The sequence below is a fragment of the Plecotus auritus genome (assembly GCF_963455305.1).
Source record: "Plecotus auritus genome assembly, chromosome: 4".
Lineage (NCBI taxonomy): Eukaryota > Metazoa > Chordata > Mammalia > Chiroptera > Vespertilionidae > Plecotus > Plecotus auritus.
In genome coordinates this window covers 184,903,839-184,926,753 of record NC_137775.1, presented here as the reverse complement: position 1 = coordinate 184,926,753, position 22,915 = coordinate 184,903,839, and the positions used below count along the sequence as shown (strand labels likewise).

Sequence of the window (22,915 nt, the reverse complement as noted above, 5' to 3'; positions counted from 1 at the left end):
ATACATAAAGGTAATCACAGAAGTTAAGTTTGTAAAGATTAAATCATATCTTCTTAAGGGCTTGGCTCAATGACCAGTACATAAAAGCACTCAATATGTATTAGGTTTTCATTTTCAGCTCCCAAAGCTTGTCTAAATTCAATATACACTGTTTTAACCAAGGATCGCACATTCTAGAGGTGGGGGGTGGGGGGAGGCAGGGAAGAGCTCCCAACCGTCGCCACCCTCAGCCCTCAGACGCCGCCAGGGGGCGCGCTCCGACCTCCGGCACCAACCGGCCAGGCTGCGGCGCTCCGAGCGAGCACAGAGTGCCGCGCCGCTGGGAGGCGGGGACCGGCGGCCTCGGCAGGGACACCAGGCTCAGCCGGCGGCCTCGGGGCGGCGGCGGGAGGGGGCGCTGCGGGACCGGGCGCTGCGGGGCCGGGCGGGCGGGGCGCGGAGGAAGTGCAGTCTTCGCCGCCGCCTGAGCCGCGCGGGCCGCGATGTCGTCCCGGCCGGGGCGCGGCGACCCGGAGACCGGAGGCGCGCGGCGGGCGCGGGAGCCGCCGGAGCAGGAGCTGCAGCGCCGCCGGGAGCAGAAGCGGCGGCGACACGACGCGCAGCAGCTGCAGCAGCTCAAGCACCTGGAGTCCTTGTGAGTCCCCGCCGCCCTGGGTCCTGTGGGCGCGGGAGGCGGGGTCCTCGGAGACCCGCGAGCGGGCAGGCGGCCCGGCTACCGGCTGCCGTTACTGGTCCCGGGCGGGAGGGGGGTCGGTGCCCGGCGCCCTGGGGCCGCCTGGGCCGGGAGGGAGCGCGGCCCAGCCCCCAGGTTCCGGGCGCTCCCGCGGGTGGGGGGAGGGTGGGGCGGGGGGCGGGGTGCTGCCCGAGCGGGAGCCACGGTTGGCCACGCGCCGCGCCGTCGGAGTTTGGCCGGGGCTCTGTGTGGCGCGCACTCTGGATCTGGGGGCAGAATGAATGAAAACGTGAGAAGTGCGCGTGGGTCCCTGTCCTTTCGCGGCGTTCAGGTCAGAGGGCCACTGGGAACCTGATCACATCTTTCCGTCGTGTTACTAACGGAAGAGAAGACGCAGTCCTGTAGCGCTAGTGGGAAGAGAGTAAACCCGGGGGGGGGGGGGGGTGAGGGGCTTGTCCCTGAGCACTGCGAAGGGGGCTGTCCGTAGGGGAGAGTGCAGACTCGCTCTCTAGGCCTGAGGACTTTTACCAGGATTGAGGGTGGAGGCCACAAACAGGCCGATTCCAGCTCACAGAAGGGATTAGGACGAGAGACTCACATCCTTGCAGGTGAGCCCGGCCGCACTTAGGAGGGTTCAGGAGAGTCCAGGGAACCCCTGGGAGGAGGGAGGGTGCAAAAGGAGAAACATCGGGTGGGAGGTTGGATTAATGCCTTCCAGCTCTTTCCTGTCATTCTGCCATTCTGTGATTAGCTTTCATTCTTAAAGTTTGGTGTTCGCTGAGTTGTTTAATAAATGGTTCTGTTTCAAGGCGCTAAGGCAGTCATGTAAGGAAAGGTCTTCAAAGGGTTACAAAGCTTTATATTGACCCTCCTGGGAGCTTTGACACAAAATGCATCGCTTTGCTGCAGCCTGGACTGCTCTGCATAATATGTTTATTTTTTTTAAATATATTTTATTGATATTTTACAGAGAGGAAGGGAGAGGGATAGAGGGTCAGAAACATCAATGGGAGAGAAACATCAATCAGCTGCCTCCTGCACACCCTCTACTGGGGATGTGCCTGCAACCAGGGTACATGCCCTTGACCGGAATCGAACCTGGGACCGGAATCGAACCTATGGACTGACGCTCTATCCACTGAGCCAAACCGGTTAGGGCTGCATAATATGTTTAATATGTCCTCAGTGTGGCCCTTGAGCTGAATGTCACCTCAGTAGGACGGTGGTTGCAGGACAGGGGCCTTGCTTTGCGGGCACCCACAGTCCTGGCCCCTCAGGGCCCTCTGTGTGATGCTCTGTGTCTGCCAAATTAAAGATTCCTCACCCCATGCACAGTTGGGAAGATTAGTCTTCTGACTACACAGAGCAAGTTGTTACAGTCTGAATGAATTCACAGCTGGCTTCTCAGATGGTACAAAAGGATGGGCCTCCACCAACTTATTTTTTTTTTAATATATTTTATTGTTTTTTTACAGAGAGGAAGGGAGAGGGATAGAGAGCCAGAAACATTGATGAGAGAGAAACATCAATCAGCTGCCTCCTGCACACCCCCCATGGGGGATGTGCCCGCAACCAAGGTACATGCCCCTGACCGGAATCGAACCCGGGACCCCTGAGTCCGCAGGCCGATGCTCCATCCACTGAGCCAAACCAGCCAGGGCTCCACCAACTTTTTTTTTTTTTTTTTTTTTAAATATATTTTATTGATATTTCACAGAAAGGAAGGGAGAGGGATAGAAAGCTAGAAACATCGATGAGAGAGAAACATCGATCAGCTGCCTCCTGCACACCTCCCACTGAGGATGTGCCCGCAGCCAAGGTACATGCCCTTGACCGGAATCGAACCCGGGACCTTTCAGTCCGCAGGCCGACGCTCTATCCATTGAGCCAAACCGGTTTCGGCCACCAACTTTTTTTAATATTAAGAATTAACTGCAAAGACACATGTAGATGCTTGACTGTCAGAGGGCAGAAGCCAACCATACATTAACATAGCCCCATTTCCAAATCTGTTCTGTTTCATAGTTAAATGTGACTTTAAAGTTTGAGAATTTTTCTTTTTTTTTAATATGTTAAAATCACGGATTGTTTAGCCGGAGGAAACACCATCAACTACCGTCCTTTCAGCTGAGAAAACAGTTGTGAAATGGACTTTTGAGGCAATGCCATTGCTAATCGCAGATTTCAAATGTGTGGTGCCATCACACTTCTTTCCAATTTGGCAACAACAGTTCCATATTTTTCGGGAGTTTGGGTTTCAGTTTGATTGGCCATATGTTGTTGTTTGTGCAACTCCTGTGGCTCAAAGGATGTATTGTCGGATTTGTAGTCTGCTCCAGACTCCCTTCGATCTCTATGCATAAGGCGTACCATGCATGTTTCTCGTGAATGGCTGCAGGTGAACTGTATCAGGGTCCCGATTTGTGCAGATTCCAGTGCTATTGCTGAGTAAGTTACGGCTCGGACATGCCACCACTTTGAGTTAGAAAACAGTTTAAGCATTTGCTTTGGGAAGCACTGTACCACACCTCAGTGGCTCAGGCTGTTCATGCCCAGTTGCTCCCTGGGTAATCCCGTGGGGCAGGTCCTCCTCTGGGCACTAGAAGAGCTCTGGCATTTGGCATGTGCCATCCAGCAGGCTGTTTTCTGTTTGGTCCAGATCAGGCGTCCTCAAACTACGGCCCGCGGGCCACACGCGGCCTGCCGAGGACATGTATCTGGCCCGCCAGGTACCGCTGCCTGTCCTGCTTAGTAGCCGACTCGTCCCAGGCCCGCAGTGCGCATAGGAATTTGTTCATAGCTTTTTTTTAAAACTATAGTCCGGCCCTCCAACGGTCTGAGGGACAGTGAACTGGCCCCTGTTTAAAAAGGTTGAGGACTCCTGGTCCAGATCTTGGCCTTTGTGTTGCTGGTGATCCAGTCTTGAGCTGCCTCCCGAGGCCGCTGAGAACATCCATTTGTCTTCAACAGAAGGGGTGGAAGCCAGCTCTGTGGGGTGGCTTTCACGTGTGTGCTGTGACAGGTTTACACATGAGGAAACTGAGGCTCTGGGGATGAAGTAACTCGCCCAAAGTACACAGCAGTGAGAATGAATCAGAATTCAAAACGGACGTTTTTATCGCCAATGGGGTTTCCACCCTGCCTTGCTTCACATTCACACTGATTTAGGACAGGAAAATGCTCCTGGGGGAACTGGGGGTCTTTTGCTCCAAGAAAACAGCATCTCCTTTAATTGGGATAGTTATATGTTTATTTCAGAGAGGAAGGAAGAGAGAGAGAGAGAGAGAGAAACATCAATGATCAATGATGAGAGAATCATTGATGGGCTGCCTCCTGCACTCTCCCTACTGGGGACCGAGCCTGCAACCCAGGCATGTGCCCTGGCCGGGAATGGAACCGTGGCGTGACCTCCTGGTTCACAGGTCAATGCTCAACCACCGAGCCTTGCCGCTGGCCGGGTACATTGTCACGTCTGAGAGCAGTTTACATTTTATGTGGGTCTTTCTGTATGTAATTAGGAATTTTTTGTTTGTTTCTTGGATTTTATTTATATAAATCTGTACGCACACCATGCACCTTCATTTCTGACATGTCTCTTTTTTTTATTTTTCAGTTATAGTTGGCATACAATATTATATTAGTTTCAGTTGCACAGCATAGTGATTAGACATTTATATACCTTACGAAGTGACCCCCCTAATGAGTCCAGTACACATCAGACACCACAGCTAGTTATTACAATACTAGAGGCCCGGTGCATGGATTCATGCATGGGTGGGGTCCCTTGGCCTGGCCTGTGGGAATCAGGCCGAAACTGGCTCTCCCACATCCCCCGAGGGGTCCCGGATTGCGAGAGGGCGGTTCTCAGGTGATGCACCCCGGAATCGGGCTCCCTCCTCTCTGGGTCCTGGGTGTGGGTGAAGCAGATTCGGGGCCGACAGTGCCCCAGCAGCAACCTACCCCATGGCCAATTCCGCAAGGAATCGGGCACCCTCCTCCCTCCTCTCTGGGTCCGGGGGGCGGGTGAAACCGTCCCTATGTTTATGCCCATAGTTTATCCCTTCTGGTACCTAGCACCATGCTTGGCACAAAAATTGTTGACTCGCTACTTCTGCAATGAGTGGGTTTCTATGCTGAACCTTCACTATTACCTGGAGATCAAGTTTAGTATTGCCAATTGTACCAAGTTTGTTAGGGCTAGAGTGGGATTTTGATTCTAAAATGATTATGGTAATAATGTTGAGTTTTAAAACAAATTCAGCCTATATAATCCTACAGCAGATAGTTGCACATTTTTGGCTTCATTTTTCTTATTTCAAGATACCTTTGGGTTTTTTTCAGAGATGTATTAACCTAGGCTATAAGACCATAGCTGTAATGAAGATATCATTGATTTTGTTTTTCTTTTATAATTAAAAAGCATGTTGTGGTTTAGCATATGTGCATATACACTGAGTGGCCAGATTATGATGATCTCTGAACACATAATAATCTGACCACTCAGTGTATATCTATATATATAAAAGCCTAAGTGACCATCACAACCAAAACAACTGAATGGACAATCAAACAGGCTGCGTGGGGTGACCAGGCCGGCAGGGGGGGCTGTAAGGGGCTACCAGGCTGGCGGGGGGGCAGTTAGGGGTAATCAGGCAGGCAGGCAGGTGAGCAGTTAGGAGCCAATGGTCTCAGATTGTGAGAGGGATGTCCGAGGGGTCCCAGATTAGAGAATGTGCAGGCTGGGCTGAGGGGACATCCCCTCCTCCCCCGTGCATGAATTTCATGCACTGGGCCTCTAGTCCTATACAATAAAAGATTAATATGCAAATTGTCCCCTCGACCAGGAGTTCAACTAGCAGGCAAGCCGGCCAACTGCCCATGTCCCCTCCCCCTGGCCAAGCTGGCCGGACCCCACCCATAAACAAATTCATGCACCAGGCCTGTAATATATATAAATATATATATATATATATATATATATATATATATATATATATATATACACACACACATATATATATATACACACACACACACACACACACACACATACACATACACTGAGTGGCCAGATTATTATGCGTTCAGAGATCATAATAATCTGGCCACTCAGTGTAAATGTGAATAGAATGAAAAATAAAGGTTTCTCCCATTTATGATGCTTAGTTCCCTCCCTAGAGGCCAGCATGTAACCAGTGTCTTAGGATCCTCTCAGAGATAGTCTGTATGCTATATATGTACAGGGGTGTGTGAGAACCATAGGTCTTCTTTCCCATACCCACCAATGGAAGCCTGTCAAATACTCTGTTTTGTTTTGCTTCCTACTTCCTCCCCCCCCCCTTTTTTTAACTTTCATAGAAATAAATTGTCCCATATCAACATCTCATTCACTCAACATTCATTAATGTTTTGCTGGTGATGAACACAATACAGTTCATTATAGAAAACTTGGAAAATGTAGTTGCTCCCATATTTCTGTGTTTCTGGAGTCAAGACACAGCTTTAAACCAGCCGCAACGTCCAGGTCTCCTTAGTAAAATGTTCCTTGAGGAGGCACTGAACGGGTCTGGCTGGCTTCCTGTATCTTTCTCTCATTAAATATATAAATATATACCGAAGGGACAATAGATCTAGATATTTATCCCTTAGGTATTCAAAGGTAAAGTCAAACACCCACACTGGGTGCTTAGTAGCCAATAGAGAGTAAATACTTAAAAATCAACGTGAGCATTGGGCCAGATTTTCCGGATTTGGAAACCAGAAGCCTTTGGGGCAGCTCCCTCGGAGTTCGTCCAAGTTCAAATGCCTTGGGAGCGTAGGCATGGGCGCAGCTGTGTGCTCAGGGCCTGGGGGTCTGCGAGCTCCATAGGTGAAAGGGAAGGTGTGTTCCCCAGTCAATCCTGTACGTAATCTTGCAGCTTTACTTATTGAATGCTGCCTGTGGTCCAGGCATCGCGCAGGGGTCCTGCACCCGGATCCAGTGGGGTCCATGCGGGCAGAGAGGGTGGGCAGAGAGCTGAGGAGCCGGAGGCAGCCGGCTTGGGCAGCGTGGCTCCCTCTGGCAGAGGCGGTGGGAGGATCTTGAGTTGGGATGTTCAGGGAAATGGAAGGGGGAGCCTCTGGGACAGGTCACCTTCACCCCTTCCCCTCCAGCAGGCCCTTCCCTCCTGTGTTGCTCTTCCCCGCTGCTGACTCCAGCCCCGCAGAGCAGATCACTCAGCCCCCCTCCCTGAGTCTCTTCCACGTTGGGTAGGTGCGGTGATGCTGGGTGAACAACCTGACAACGATAATGACAGTTTGGAACCACAATTAACTCACGTTTTCCCTGTAACCTCTTGCTTTCCCTTCTTCCAAAAAGAAACTCATTGTGCTAAGACGGCAGGTGAGCTACAGTTTCAGTGAATTTGAGTTCTCCGTCTCAGCAGATGTACGGGAGCATCAGTTTATTTATATGTGATCACGAGTGCTGGGCATGTTCTGTTAACTGCTTTAGACATAACGTACTTTTAGGTATTTATTAAAAACACCCTTTTTAGTTTAGCCTGCAGCTGCTTTTTGCTCGTTATGTTCCTGTTAACATGGTGGTGATGGTTGTTTTCTTTTTCTTTCTAGTTATGAAAAACCTCCTCCTGGGCTTATCAAGGTCAGTGTGACGTGTGTCCTCGGCTCTTCTCTTAGACACTAGAGGCCCGGTGCACGAAATTCCTGTATGGGGGCGGGTGTGTCCCTCAGCCCAGCCTGCACCCTCCCCAATCTGGGACCCCTCGAGGAATGTCCGACTGCCCATTTAGGCCCGATCCCACCCTAAACGGGCAGTCGGACATTCCTCTCACAATCCAGGACTACTGGCTCCCAACTGCTCACCTGCCTGCCTGCCTGATTACCCCTAACCGCTTCTGCCTGCCAGCCTGATCACCCCTAACCACTCCACTACCAGCCTGATCGACGCCTAACTGCTCCCCTGCCGGCCCGATTGCCCCTAACTGCTCCCCTGCCAACCTGGTCCCCCTCAATTGCCCTCCCCTGCTGGCCTGGTCGCCCCCAACTGCCCTTCCCTGCTGGCCTGGTTGCCCCCAACTGCCCTCCCCTGCTGGCCTGGTCCCTCCCAACTGCCCCTCTCTGAAGGCCTAGTCTCCCCATAACTGCCCTCCCCTGCGGGCCTGGGTCCCCCCAACTGCCCTCCCCTGCCAGCCTGGTCCCCCCCAGCTGCCCTCTCCTGCAGGCCTGGTCACCCCCAACTGCCCTCCCCTGCTGGCCATTTTGTGGCGGCCATCTTGTGTCCACATGGGGGCGGCCATCTTGTGTGTTGGAGTGACGGTCAATTTGCATATTGCCTCTTTATCATATAGGATAAGTCCCTCAGGGCTCAGCCTCCCTTTGTGGTCACCGTTTCTTCCTGCAGGTGCCAGTCAGACACTTCGGGCTTTGTCACAAATTTAATCAGCCAGGTGTCTACTCCCTGCAAAACCCCGGCAGGCCCATGCCTGTCCCCCAGCCATCGCGCCCCTTTTCTCTCCCTCCGAGCTCTGCTGCCCTGGTGCTGACTCTCGCCTGGCACTGGTTCCTCGAATGTCATCAGCTCAGAGAATGTGAGACTGGGGAGACCTGGCGCCCCCCCAGCCCCAGTCCCCTGCAGGAGCCCCTCCTCCAGCCCCCTGGCCAGTGTCTGTTTCTCTGGGGGAGTGAGGCTTAGAGGGGTGGTTAAAAACCGAAGCAGCCTTTTCTGTTTAAAGATTTAAACTTTCAATTTTTAAAAAAGATGTAAGCCCGGCCAGCATGGCTCAGTGGTTGAGTGTCAGCCTATGAACCAGGTCACGGTTCGATTCCCAGTCAGGGCACATGCCCAGCTTGCGGGCTTGATCCCCACTGTGGGGCGTGCAGGAGGCAGCCAGTCCATGATTCTCTCTCATCATTGGTGTTTCTATCTCTCTCTCCTTCTCCCTTCCTCTCTGAAATCAGAAAAAATATATTATTTAAAAATGGAGGGAAACGGGGGGCATCTGTACAATAAAAACAATAAAAAAAACTAAAAACAGAAATAAAAAAAGATTTTAAGAAAATTTTACTATAAATTTAATATTCATGGAAACAGGGTTGGAGGAAGTTTCTTAAGTATAACTGTAGTTATTCAGTAGTGAAATGCATATCAGAGATAGAGGATGTGTGTGACTAGAAAACATGCCATTTTATTATTCTAGGTAGCCTTGTTTAATTCTTATGCTATGCTCATTCCACAAAGAGTTTTACCTTTTTTTTTTAATTTATTGATTTTAGAGGTGGGGGAAGAGAAACATGGATTTGTTGTTTCACTTATTGAGATATTCATTGGTTGATTCTTGTATGTGCCCTGACTGGGGATTGAACCTGTCACCTTGGCATATCAGGACGACACTCTAACAACTGAGCTACCCAGCCAGGGCCAGGTGAAACCTTTTTTTTAATCTTGGAATCTAACATACATTAGAATTTCGAGCTTGCAGATCACTCCTGTGCGAAGGACAGATTTCCATCCAAGAACAGCCCCTTCGTTTTGTGATGTAGTTCTTCCGGCACATTCATCTCCACCTTCTCTGTCAGGTCTCATTTGTGTCTCCTGTTCTTGAGAGGTAGCTCGTGATGACCTGGGGAGCTCCCCGCTGAGAAGGCCAGGCCAGGCTGTGTTCTGAGGCAGGTGGGGAGGGTTCGGCGCTTTCTGGCCCTATTGTTGACACGCTGTTTCCCTTTTTAGGAAGATGAGACTAAGCCGGAAGACTGTATACCAGATGTGCCAGGCAATGAGCATGCCAGGGAATTCCTGGCTCACGCGCCAACCAAAGGGCTTTGGATGCCCCTGGGGAAGGAGGTCAAAGTTATGCAGTGTGAGTGTGCAAGTGCGTCCGGTGCTCCCGAAGGCACGCAGGTTCCACACCACGGTGCACAAGGCGTGTTTTTCTTTCGTTTAACGTGTTCTCCTCTCAGCGCTGTCAGAGTCCTGGCATGATCTCTGCTCTGTAGACTGACGTACACGCGTCAGTACGTGGTCCCGGGTGAGAGGCGGGGCAGAGATGTGCTCCAGGCTCTGACTCCACGTGCAGTGGCCTTTCCACCGGACGGGGCTGCCTTTGGAGGGCACTCGCTAGCAGTATTCCCGCAGCAGACAGGACCTGCCGTGGTGGAATGCCGTGGAGGGCAGGTCCCTCTGGGCCTTGCCTCAGTTAGTCCCCCTCCTTCCGTTGGCGGTAAGGTTTCTCCAGGTTGCCTGAGGAGCTGCAGGCCACAGAGGGTGGGCTGGGACCAGTAGAGCTCAGCATGCACAGCCCCTCCCCACCAGGGCAGCAGCACCTTCATCCGGCGCAAGACGGCATTTGAAGAAAGGGTGCCGCTGCCTTTTTATTTATTTTTAATATTCTGAAGTTTATTCATTCAGTGTTATTATTTTGTCATTTTGGATTATTTCCAGCAATTTGCTGTTTGGTTTTTTATATATATTTTAATTGATTTTAGAGAGAGAAGAAGGGAGAAGAAACATCAGTGGGCTGCCTCCCGCACACCCCCTCCCGGGGATCGATCCCACAACCCAGGCATGTGCCCTCATCAGGAATCAGACCAGTGACCTCTTGGTTCATGGGTCAATAGTCAACCACTGAGCCACGCCAGAGCTGGCCTTAGTTGCTTTTAAAAGAAGCAAAACCAGAGAGCTTGTTCTCCCTCCCCGCTGCGTGAGGACACAGCTGCCTGCAGCCAGGAGCACACGCATCAGAACCCGACCCTGCTGGCACCCAGGCCGCGGGCTTCCCGTCTTCAGCGCTGTGAGAAAACAAGTGTCTGCGTCTTGTCATGGCAGCCTGAGCTGGCCCTGAGACACCGCCACTCTGCAGCTTCCCTCAGCCTCCTCCTGTGCTGGCGCTCCTGTGTCCTGGGTGTTGAGTCATCTTCTTGGTTGTTACATTCTTCTGTTAATGGTGGCGTGCACCCTCCCACAGCTTCCTTTGAAATGGGCTTATAGGAGATAACATTTTCAAGGCCTTTATTTACTGGAAACATCTTTATTTTACAGATATTTTTAATTTGCCAGGGTATAGAAGTTGGGGTTAAAAATCAATTTTCCTGATATTATATGTAGAAAAACCTAATGATGCTGCAAAAAAAAAAAAAATCACACTGTACGATTTAACTGATGTGAGGTACTTAGGGTCATCCCATTCATAGAGACAGAAAATAGAGTAGTGATTGCTGCCAGTTCACCAGGTCGGGACGGGGAATGGGGAGTTGTTGTTTAATGAGAATATAGCGTTTCAGTTTTACAAAGGAAAGAGTCATGGAGAGGGAGAGTGTGATGGTAAATGCTATGTATATGGGCCAACCTCTTTATTGCATTTCACAAGTGTTGGGTTATTTACCTATTGAAGGCAAGACACTCCACCAGCAAAAACATTCCGACTCGCTCTATTGCACTACTTACTTTATTATGGTCTGGAGCCAAACCCATAATATCTCCAAGGTCTGCCTGTATTTTTACCACAAGTTTTTAAAAATTTAGAGAAGTTCAGCCCTAGCCGGTCTGGTTCAGTGGATAGAGCGTGGGCCTGCAGACCAACGGGTCCTGGGTTTGAGTCCAGACAAGGGCATGTACCTTGGTTGCAGGCTCCTCCCCTGCCCGGGCCCTGGTCGGGGCGTGTGCAGGAGGCAACCAATCGATGTGTTTCTCTCACATTGATATTTCTTTCTGTCTTTCCCTTTTGCTTCCGCTCTCTCTAAAAATCAATGGAAAAATATCCTCAGGTGAGGATTAACAAAGTAAAACAAACAAAACAATTTAGAACAGTTCCGAGTAGTAAGTGGAACCCCATTATAGGTTTGAACTACGTAGGTCCACTTACACACAGATTTTTTTCAAATAAGTATTATAAATGTATTTTCTCAATAACGTGTGTTTTTTTTCTCTAGCTTACTTTATTGTAAGAATTCAGTACATAATACATACAGCATACAAAATATGTGTTATCAGTAAGGCTGCCAGTGAACAGTAGGCTTTTTGTTTTTAATATATTTTTATTGGTTTGGGAGAGGGAGAGAGAGATAGAAACATCAATGATGAGAGGGAATAATTGATCGGCTGCCTCCTACTGGGGATCGAGCCCACAACCCAGGCATGTGCCCTTGATCGGAATCAAACCTGGGACCCTTCAGTCCGCAGGCCGGTGCTCTATCCACTGAGCCGAACCAGCTAGGGCCATAGTAGACCATTTTAAGTTTTGGGGGAGTCAGAAGATACATGTGGGTTTTCAGCTGAGGTTAGGGCTTTATTAGGGCTTCAAAACCCCAGGCTTCCCGCTTCCGTGGGTGCAAGGCTGCTGCTTTTCACAGCCGCCGGGGTTGTAGGCTGCTTGCTTTCAAGACGTACAGGAGGGGCGAGAGAGCCAGTTAAAATGCCAGAAATCCTGCTGTTCTTGGCCAAGGCCCACTGCTCTTTGCTGAATTAATGCTCCTCAGGTCGTGGCAGGCCTCTGGTTAATGCCCTGGGTTGCACAGAAGTTGATTTGGGCAAATTTGCAACTCCTGTCAGTGCTTTTATGGAAGAACAAATTTATAGAGATTGTCACTTGGCCATTCTTGACATGCTTCCTGGGTTCTCACTTCTGAAAAGAATTTCCTTCATTGTCATTTGGATGACTTTTTAGGAAGGGAATGAAAGCAGGTGACTGTGTTCGGTCTGTCATCTGTACCCAGAAGTCTACAGCTTTTTTTTTTTAATTGATTTGAGAGAGAGAAAGATTGATTTTATTGTTCCACTTATTTATGCATTCATTGGTTGCTTCTTGTATGTGCTCTGACCAGGGACCGTCTTAGGACGGGGCTCTAACCAACTGAGCTATCCTGCCAGGGCCTAGAGCAGCCTTGGGCAAACTATGGCCCGCGGGCCGGATCGGCTGTTCTATCTGGCCCGCGGAGCCGAAAGAGCCGTGGGTTCTCTTGCTCTCCCCGCTCCTTTACTTTGAATTTATATTAGTTCACACAAACACTCCATCCATGCTTTTGTTCCGGCCCTCAGGTCCAGTTTAAGAACCCATTGTGGCCCTCGAGTCAAAAAGTTTGCCCACCCCTGGCCTAGAGTCTTTTTTTTTTTTTTTTTTTGAAATTTTTTAAGTTTGAAAATTACTGCTCTATTTGATGAGGTTGTTAGTTGCATTTCACTTACCGCTTTATAGTTATTTGCATTGTAAGTGTGTTCGGGTTGGGACCAGAGCCAGTTCTACCAAGAAGTAAGTGAAGTTTCAGCTTCAGGGACCCTCAGTTGCGCCTTTCAAGGGCCTGCAGGGACCCCATTGATATGTTGACATGGTCATAAGCTTTTGTAAAATTTGTCAAGGCAAGATTTTTTTTTTCCAAAAGCGCCCACTGCCTCCAGGCCCCACAGAACTTGAACTTGTTCCAGACATGTAAACTATACATACTTTCATTCTTTTTTTATTGGTTACACTTCTCCTAGAACAGTGGTTTTTAAACTTTAATATGTCTACAAATCACCAGTAAGTCCTTTGAAATTCAGGCATGTGTCAGTATTTCTGCAGTGGGCCTTCTACTACGCATTTCCAGCCATCTCACGTGTCGCCAGTTTTCTAAATGCTTAATGGTTCATTCACTGACTGCATATGCTTTTAGATTGGAGTCTAATGAAGAAAAACCTTGATGTGATCCACTGATTATCTTCATTAAGTGAAACTGTGTTATCTTACAGAAATATTTCCTTTTTTCTTTGTTTTTAGGTTGGCGCTGTAAACGGTATGGTCACCGAACGGGCGACAAAGAATGCCCTTTCTTTATCAAAGGCAACCAAAAGTTAGAACAGTTCAGAGTAGTAAGTAGAACTCTACCATGTGAATTTACATTTATTAGAAACTAGAGGCCCGGTGCATGAAAATATATCATCTCTTATAATTCACTTTTTAAAAAAATCCTCTCTTAGTCATCTATACACATAGACCAAAGAGAATTACCTCAATATTTCTACCTTGTATAGTAGTTTGTGATTCTGCCAGAGTTTATTTACTTATAAAAGATATTTAAATTATATCCTATATATATTTTTTCAATCCCTATATTTTTAAATCTTTTTTCCTTTGAAAAATTATTTTATTTTCAATCCTGTGTTTTTCTAATTGGAAAATCCTTTTCACAGCATCAATAAGTTAGCAGTCAGTGATGGTGACCCTCAGGAAGAATTAGAACATGTTAAAAAACTACCAAACTGGAAAAAAATAACTGGTTTTAGTAACACAGAGATTTAATATTTATTTAATTAATGGTTCATGAAGTCTTACCCAACGTTAACTTTCTCTAACCCTCAAGGCACATGAAGATCCCATGTATGACATCATCCGAGAGAATAAAAGACATGAAAAGGATATAAGGTGAGGTTGTCCTGATGATAACAAGACCCTCTTAAAGTGTTAAATTGTGTTAAGTTGGAAACAGCTATTCCTATTAGAGGAGTAGAGTAACAAAGGTGGAGCTTTAATTGCGCGGTACTTGGAGGTCAGGAGCAATCACTGAAAAGGCCGGTGTTCCAGCAATGAGCAGGTAGCCTGCTCCATTGGGTTAGCCCAGTGGTCGGCAAACTCATTAGTCAACAGAGCCAAATACCAACAGTGCAACGAATGAAATTTCTTTTGAGAGCCAAATTTTTTAAACTTAAACTTCTTCTAACGCCACTTCTTCAAAATAGACTCGCCCAGGCTGTGGTATTTTGTGGAAGAGCCAAAATCAAGGGGCCAAAGAGCCATTTGTGGCTCGCGAGCCGCGGTTTGCCGACCACTGGGTGAGCTTAATGCAGTGGGTGTGGCCCAGCCCGCTGACCCATGGATGGTTGATGTTCGTGGTGTGTGGTTCTACTATTTGATTGGTTCTCTTTCATATGATTCAGTTTATCTTCTCCAGTGTCTTCAGGGATCTGAGCTATTGTTAAACATGAATAAAGACAGTGGAAAAACAGGAGGTTTTTATTTTTTCAAATTTGTGGTCTTGAGATATAATTGCTGAGAGGGTAGATTGCCTAGTATGAACTTGAGCAATGGGGGATGATTTAGGAAAGGCTGTATCTGTTAGAAGTTACAATAGGAGGGACTATAGAAACGTGCAGGCACACCTCCTTAGGGCATGTGCACTCAAATCTCCTTGTAAAGTGAATTTTATTTCTCCTAAACTCTAAGGGACCCCACAAGACTTGCACCCAGGGGAGCAGTGGGGAGTGACCGCGCACCCCTGGCTCACCCCCTGATGGAAAGGGTCCCCAAGACCCTTTTTCTCTGACTTCCTAGTGCGGGAAAGCAGCCCCGTGTAGGCTCTCCTGTTACTTCCATCCAGTCCCTTCCTTGTGTTACTGTCCCCAGCTTTAATAAACGTACTATCAAAAATAATGATAAAGTTTAGAAAGGAAACATGCAGAGATATTTAGGACAATGAAAAGGATACAGAACAGCTGTGCACTGGTAAATAGGCGTGGATGTAAACAGCCCTGTAGAATGGGCGTGGGTGTGGACAGGAATGGGAAACATGAAAAACTAAAAATAAGTACTGTGCACCATGAGGTGATTATCTGTGACTTCTTTTACCCTCACTACTAATGTTATATTTAAAAAACTTCTTCGCTGTTGTTACGGTTTCTGGCTCTTGGACCCGTCTTCTCTGTTAGGATACAGCAGTTAAAGCAGTTGCTGGAGGATTCCACCTCAGATGACGATGGGAGCAGCTCCAGCTCCTCGGAGTGTAAGGAGAGACACAAGAAAAGGAAGAAGAAAGAAAAGCATAAGAAAAAGAAGAAGGAGAAGAAAAGGAAGAAGAAACGAAAGCATAAGTCTTCCAAGTCAAGTGAGAGCTCGGACTCGGACTGACAGCCGCTCGGCTTGTCTGTTCTTGGCTCAGAATCACACACGGTGGCCGAGAACAGAAGTCCTGGGGCCGGAGAGGGGACACCAAGGAGCACATCTGGTGTCACACACACGAGTGACTTCTCACCTGCCTTCCAGTGAAGCTGTGACCCCCCGAGAGGGACTGTCTTCCCAGGTGCCAGCTCTGGACGGTGCGGACTTCGGCAGGACAGGCCCTCCCAGGCCTCCTCCTGCTGGTCACTGTGGCCTGCGATGCCTAGAAAGTCGGGGTGGCCGGACGACAGAGCCTCTGAGGACACTCCTCCGGGGGCTGCCACCTCCACAGCGAGGCTGCTGAATTCCCAGACTTCAGGCTCGACTCTTGCCTGTTGTTAAAGATAATAAAAGCTCATTATTTATTTTTCAAATGTATTTATTAGTATTTTATTTCTGAACAATACTTGCATGTTTTTCAAATTTCAAAGGTACTTAAGGTTTAATTATGAATCTTAAATATGGGTTTTCTTTTGTTTGTTTTTTAACAGAAATGCTAGTATACCATCCACATTTGTTTTCATTTTTTATTTTTTCACTCAACAGTGTAAAGTACGTTGGGCCTCGCTGCTCACAAAAGCCTGCGTTCATAAACTTCCTGGCACAATGGGTTGAGTTTTTTTGGGGGTGGTGAGGGGTAATTGGGTGTTCTGTAATAACAGTGAAAAATCCTGTACTGAACTTGCTTAGATCTTATTCCCATCATCCCATGTTTATGATTATGCCCAGGAACAATTGATTCAGAGAAATTATAAGGATTTAGGGATGACTATACTGGGTCAAGCACCCACATCCCAAAATTCACCGTCATCCTGTTGGCTAAGCACAGCCCCCTGGGAATTACTGGTTTTGACTGTGTGCAGCCGAGGCAGCTCTGCAGTCTGGGGTGGTGTCTGCAGCTAGGGGAGGGCGTCTGTCCTTTGGTGAGCCAAGGTGGAGCCACGTCTTGCTCAGAGACAAGTGTCCCTCCCTCCAGCTTCAGGTGCTGCTGTCATCACTCGGGGTCCCTGGAACTCACCATTCCCCTGGAGGTTGGATTCCCACATCTTTTGTAAAGAGTAACCGAGGCAGGCCAGGCTGGCTCCTTCCCCAGCTCTCTTCAGTAACTGCTCCTGGACTTGGCCTTAGAAAGTTTATTTCAGCGACACAATTGGCCCCGATTGGAATGGCCAGAGCTTGTTATTTCCAGAAACCCTAAGGCCAGTTAATGCAGCCATGCCGTGCACTTACCCCAAGCATCCTAGCTCAGCATGCAGCAGGAAATTCTCCTGCCAGGAATTTTCTTCATTCCGATGGTATGCCGTTTATGTTAAACATGTTCTCTTAACAATCTGGAAGAAGCGTGTCGGTGATTCTCAAACCGGGGTAGTTGTCGGGAGTTCCCTTACATTTTGGACTCGGATTTCCAAACGTATGCCTGACACTTCACCTAGCCTCCAGGATAAAGGGAAGACTCCGGGAAGGATCACAAGTCAGGGAAGTGTGCAATGGCACCGCCTCCCTCTTTCTGTGCTGCCTCTTCCATATCCTGGTGTTAGCATCTTCCCCAGGATGGCCATTTAAGTGCCTTGAGTTAGTTCACCCACAGCGCTTCAAACTCCTACCTCACACGTGTCCGAAAGGCAGTGAGATTCAACTCACTCATAGCAACACGCCAATCTCTTATGGGAATTTATAGGGGAATGAGTCAGGTGGTTGGAATTCCTGGTGGGGTGTTAGAGCAGTGGAGTGCCTGCCCGTTTCCCATGAAAGCAGGGAAGGTGGGTCATCTGGACTCAAGTCTTCCCTGTTTTTCAGTTAAGCCAGTGCATCCCTTTCTCAGCCTTCCCACCTCAGTTGTGTTCTGCTGGGCTGGGAATGGTGGGACCAGCGACCACAGGGCGAAATCAGTTCAGCTAAACAGACGCAAAGCCATTCTTTCAGAAATGCTTGAGTGCCTATGTATCAGGCTCTGTGTTAACTATTCCATGGAGATACCACAGTGGACACTGCTCTAAGGGAGATGTGGTCTCCTGGAAGAGATTGAGAATGCTGCAAACTTCACGTGGTATGCCATGAAATGGGCTATGAAAGTGAAAGCACAGGAGAGGCACATAGTCCGGCCTGGGTGGCGATATGGGTCAAAGGTGTTTACCTGGAGGATCTAAACCGAATCCTGAAGTAGGGGTTAGGAAAAGTCATAGACCTCAATCAGACCAATCTCAAAAACAGTACCTTTTGTTTGCCTTTTTGCAGCTCATCTGAAAAAATGCATTGCTATCACTTTGTACCATCTACTTACACCATCTTGAGAGGTACTTGGTTACCACAGGGAGTTAAAAATAGAGGACGTTTTCACCACAGGGTAACTTAGAGGCAACACTGCTGGACCCATCGTATGTATTGCCATACTGTCCAGATTATCACCCAAAGATCCTTTCTGCAAGGCACCCTATGCTCTCCCACACCTGTCCAGTTCTTTCAAACAACTTTGGGACAGAATTACATGTAAATCACATATGAACATTTTGGCACCTCATCAGACTTAACCTGTAAGATTTATTGGGAGAAGATTGGTTCCACAGACTGACCATCCAGGTCCCAGGTTCTGAATATAAACTTTTGCTTCCTTCCTCTTCCTTCGTCTCTAGGAGTGTACACTGGTTGGAAGACTGTATGGTACTAGAACCAACCCTTGGGCACATCTCTCAGTGTTATTATCAGGGACCTACAACGTGCCTGGTCGCTCCATCTATAAAAATGAGCAAGGTGTACTCTCTGTTCTCAGGGAAGGACCTGTTCATGGAGAGGCCCTCATCTATTTCTCCTGTCCTCAACTCCACCATCGTGTTCTCCTTACCTAAAAGTCCCTGGACATTATAAGACAGGATACGTGGTAGAAGTATATGCAAATGACCCAACCCTATCGGTGGTGTTATCAGTGATGTGGCCACTTGGGGAAGGGGAGAAAATGTGTCAGATTCACACAACCATATGCAATTCCGTTTATTTACTGTTTTACAACCTATTCCAAAGGCTTTATAACGTGACACTTCCTTAATGTGGTTGTTGGTATCACAGCTTTATTAGTTCAAATCAAGAGAGAGATCAATGTTCTATGAATATCATGCCCTTGCAATATTTAGCTGTTCTTTGTAGCTGGAACTCAGAAACTGGTTTCCTACGAAATAACAATAGAATAGTACATTCCCTTAAACCAGATGTATAACAGACTCAAGATACCTTACACAGAGAATCATTATCAATGTCTTTATCATCTTTGGGCTAAAGCTGAAGGTCTTGACTTTGCTTCAGTTCCCATGGGGCTGCACCACGTCGTCTGGCATGGCTTTACCATAAACCAGGTCATGCGAACACAGTTTTGTTTTGTTTTAAAGCTTCCCAGAACCGTATTACATGGGATCCTTTGCCCTCTTCCGCCCTCATTTTCTCTTTCCCAAAGGCATAGTTTCTTGGAGGTGCATTTCCACACAGAACAGAACCTCCTTTCAAGAGCTCTTACCATGTAGCTCCCTCTTCTGGGCAACAGAAGATACAACTCATCTGCTTCTGCAGGAATGTTGTCAGTTTCCATGTCAATGTTAGTAGCAGAGATACTGGTCACCCCCTATGTCATGGCTGTTGCCTTCTAAGCGTAAGTCTTGTTTTTCACTCAAGTTCTCAGCCTGTTGAAGTTCAGTTTGAGTATCGTTTTCATTTTCCCCATAACCACTATAGTGCCGGAACTGTGCCTGATGATAACACATAGGGAATATAGGTTTGTGGTTAAGTGTAGTGGGCAATGGGGACTGAGATACGAAGAAGCCAGATATTCACGGAGCACCACTGAACATGGAAAATACCAACTTCCATTTCTGAAACCCAGGAAGAAAATATGGTAGTCATTTTGTCCCCCGCAGCCAGTCACAACATTCAGGCAATATGTATGGCACACCGTGGAGTTGCTAGTGAATGGCCCCCAGTTCCTCCCTGGATATCCCAGGATTCAGCAAATGAAGGGGCATGAGTGGAACAGCGGGGCTCCACACCCTTCAGCACTAGAGTAGGTATCTGTTCTGACTGGCAGATCCCCACCCATATCAGCTGCAGCACATTATGAATGTCACCCCACTTCCTCTTTAACCCTAGGTGTTGTCAGACTTATTACATCCCCCCCTCAATGTGATAGTTATAAATGGCATCTCATTGCAAAATATAGGCTCCCTAGGAATTACAATTTTGTTTTTCTTCCCTGCTGATCCCTTAGAGCAGTGGTTGGCAAACTGCGGCTTGCGAGCCACATGCGGCTCTTTGGCCCCTTGAGTGTGGCTCTTCCACAAAATACCAAGGCCTGGGTGAGTCTATTTTGAAGAAGTGGCATTAGAAGAAGTTTAAGTTTAAAAAATTTGGCTCTCAAAAGAAATTTCAATCGTTGTACTGTTGATATTTGGCTCTGTTGACTAATGAGTTTGCCAACCACTGCCTTAGAGCTACAATTGTACTGGGTCCCATCGTAGGGATTCAAATATCTGTGGAGTGAATGAATGAATGAATGAATGAATGAAGGACCACCGGTGAGGCTGAGCATCTTTGGTGTGTTTATTACTTGACCAACATGGTAAAGATGAGGCTCAAGGTGTGAAAACATAGACTGTCTTTACACTTGTTTCTAACATTTCAATGTGAAATCAGTGTATCAGCTGAGGGGAAAGTCGAAATCAGTCTTCTTTAACGAGAGACATGGACTGTCAAATTGTCAAAACGAGGGTGACACTGATCACCCAAGCACTAGAACAGGCCCTGGGCCTGAGAATTCAAAGATCTCAGCCCACTCCCCTTCCAACCAGTGGGATTGGAACTTCACATATATGGGCAGATGACTTAACCTCCCTGAACCTCAGGTGTCCTCAAAATAGAGATGATGGTGATAATACCCATTTGGAATTCTGAGCAGAGAACACACAGTTCACTAACTGGACCTTACCACTGAAATAGCAGCCACCCCCTAACCTCAGATACCCCCACACACAAAATGCCGCCCAAACGCAGCACAAAACCTCCTTACGTAAGAGGTCAGTTGGAGCCCTCGCCAGTTTGGCTCAGTAGATAGTGCATCGGCCTGTGGACTGAAGGGTCTCAGATTCGATTCCAGTCAAGGGCACATGCCTGGGTTGCGGGCTCAATTCCCAGTGTGTGTGTGTGTGTGTGTGTGTGTGTGTGTGTGTGTGCAGGAGGCAGCCAATCAATGGTTCTCTTTCATCATTGGTGTTTCTATCTCTCTCTCCCTCTTCCTTCCTCTCTGAAATGAGTAAAAAAAATATTAAAAGAAAAAAGAGGCCAGTTGGAATCTACAGGGTAGACCAGTGGTCGGCAAACTGCGGCTCGCGAGCCACATGCGGCTCTTGGGCCCCTTGAGTGTGGCTCTTCCACAAAATACCATGGCCTGGGAGAGTCCATTTTGAAGAAGTGGCATTAGAAGACGTTTAAGTTTATTTATTTATTTATTTTTTAATATATATTTTATTGATTTTTTACAGAGAGGAAGGGAGAGGGATAGGGAGTTAGAAACATCGATAAGAGAGAAACATCGATCAGCTGCCTCCTGCACACCTCCCACTGGGGATGTGCCCGCAACCAAGGTACATGCCCTTGACCGGAATCGAACCTGGGACCTTTCAGTCCGCAGGCTGACGCTCTATCCACTGAGCCACACCGGTTAGGGCAAGACGTTTAAGTTTAAAAAATTTGGCTCTCAAAAGAAATTTCAACCGTTGTACTGTTGATTTTTAGCTCTGTTGACTAATGAGTTTGCCGACCACTGGGGTAGACCATTCCGTTTCGCCCTTGACAGCTTTCAGCACTGGTCCCAGCCCCAAACCCAGTCCGCTGGTGTTTCGGAGGCATTCTCATTCCACTCCTGCTCCCTGGTGATCTACCTACCAACCCTCTCAACTGTACCGCCTAGCAGCCCTGTTTGGCTACACAGGAGCCACCAGATCCCTCATCCTATTCACTGAATAGCCCTTGAACCGTGCTCCCTCCTGAGGACTCTTCCCAAGGACAGCTGCCCGCACCGGAGGGTCTTCATTCTCCCCCTCGCCATGCACTTCAGGGCTGGGGCATGGCCACTAGCTTGTGGCAGATCCAAGTTTTATGAGGACTGAATATTAGAAAGCTTAGGGGACTCTCTTTAAGAAAAACATTATAAAATTGTGAACACAAACATCTTGTGATGTTTCTATCTCTCACCTTGCTGGACACTCTGGCACATTCATTGAAGGCCTGGGACCCCGTAAATGACTACAATATGAAGGAGGCAGTGACTCATGCAAAACCCCACCTTTTTGGATCTTTTCCTTTCTCAGCACCAAAGACCTTCACTCCCAGAGCCCTTCAGCAAACCACTACCATGGCCACCTGGTGGACCTTGTTATAATTTACGGCGGCTCCAACTCTGAAATTGCACACTTCAAATTTCTATTCTCTGACCACAACCCACTCTGCTCAGAGGCTCTTTTTATAAAAATGTATTTTTTATTGATGTCAGAGAGGAAAGGAGAGGGAAAGATAGAAACATCAATAATGAGAATCATTGATCGCTGCCTCCCGCACGCGCCCTATTGGGGGCAGAGCCAGCAACCCGGGCATGTGCCCTCATCGGGAATCGAACCATGACCTCTTGGGCTCATGCTCAACCACTGAGGCATGCCAGCCGGGGCAAGGAGGCTCTTACGCCAGGTCATGTAGATGCAGGAAAACCATTTGTTAAAACTCAACAATCATATTTTTTTTTCCATCTTCCTTATAATAAAGCAGATTCCTTAATAGATTTTTCTCATTAAACAATCCTTATATTCTCGAGATACACCCAACTCAGGCTTGATATGGTTTAATATACATTGCAGGGCTCCATTTGCTGATATTTCATTTAGGATTTTGGAATCTGAGACTATAAATGGAATTGCTTTATAATTTTCAGTTTCCATATTGTCTTTCCTTGGGTTCATATAATCAGTTGGCCTCATATAATCAATTAAATAACTTGCCATTTTTTTCTGTTCCCTAGAGCAATTTGCATAAGATTATCTAAAACTAGTTAAAATGTTAGAAATATTTTTATTTTCCTGAAAAAAATAAACATAGGTGGCTGAAGCCAGTCCTTTCTCCATCTTCCAGTGTGAACGCTAAAACTGCTACAACCATCTTGCAACCATGAGGGAAATGTCAAGAGAATCATAGACATTGTGTCTCTGCTGTTCTTAAGCTGTTGAATCAAAAAGAGTAACTGCCTACCTGCAGCCTGGTTACATGACCAAATAGACCCTTATTTGTTTAAGCCATTGCAATGGAGTTTGTTTTTTAC

At 47.6% G+C, this 22,915-nt stretch overlaps 1 protein-coding gene across 1 annotated transcript; it reads left to right on the top strand.

Moving 5' to 3' along the window:
• Positions 1-416: 416 nt before the first annotated feature.
• LOC308246964 (retinitis pigmentosa 9 protein homolog) lies at positions 417-15,949 on the top strand. The gene is made up of 6 exons (XM_080665435.1): positions 417-634; positions 7,286-7,316; positions 9,402-9,531; positions 13,420-13,511; positions 14,003-14,064; positions 15,345-15,949. Exons 1-6 carry the CDS (start codon positions 483-485, stop codon positions 15,541-15,543), a joined length of 666 nt encoding a protein of 221 aa, XP_080521561.1. The 5' UTR covers positions 417-482; the 3' UTR covers positions 15,544-15,949.
• The last annotated feature ends 6,966 nt before the right edge of the window (positions 15,950-22,915 follow it).

What these genes read in the sequence shown, in the direction of transcription:
- LOC308246964 (XM_080665435.1), top strand. Translation starts at nt 483, where the DNA reads ATGTCGTCCCGGCCGGGGCGCGGCGACCCGGAGACCGGAGGCGCGCGG. An exon ending in CTCCTCCTGGGCTTATCAAG is followed by an intron (nt 7,317 to 9,401) that starts GTCAGTGTGACG and finishes TTCCCTTTTTAG; the next exon opens with GAAGATGAGACTAAGCCGGA. An exon ending in AGTTAGAACAGTTCAGAGTA is followed by an intron (nt 13,512 to 14,002) that starts GTAAGTAGAACT and finishes CTAACCCTCAAG; the next exon opens with GCACATGAAGATCCCATGTA.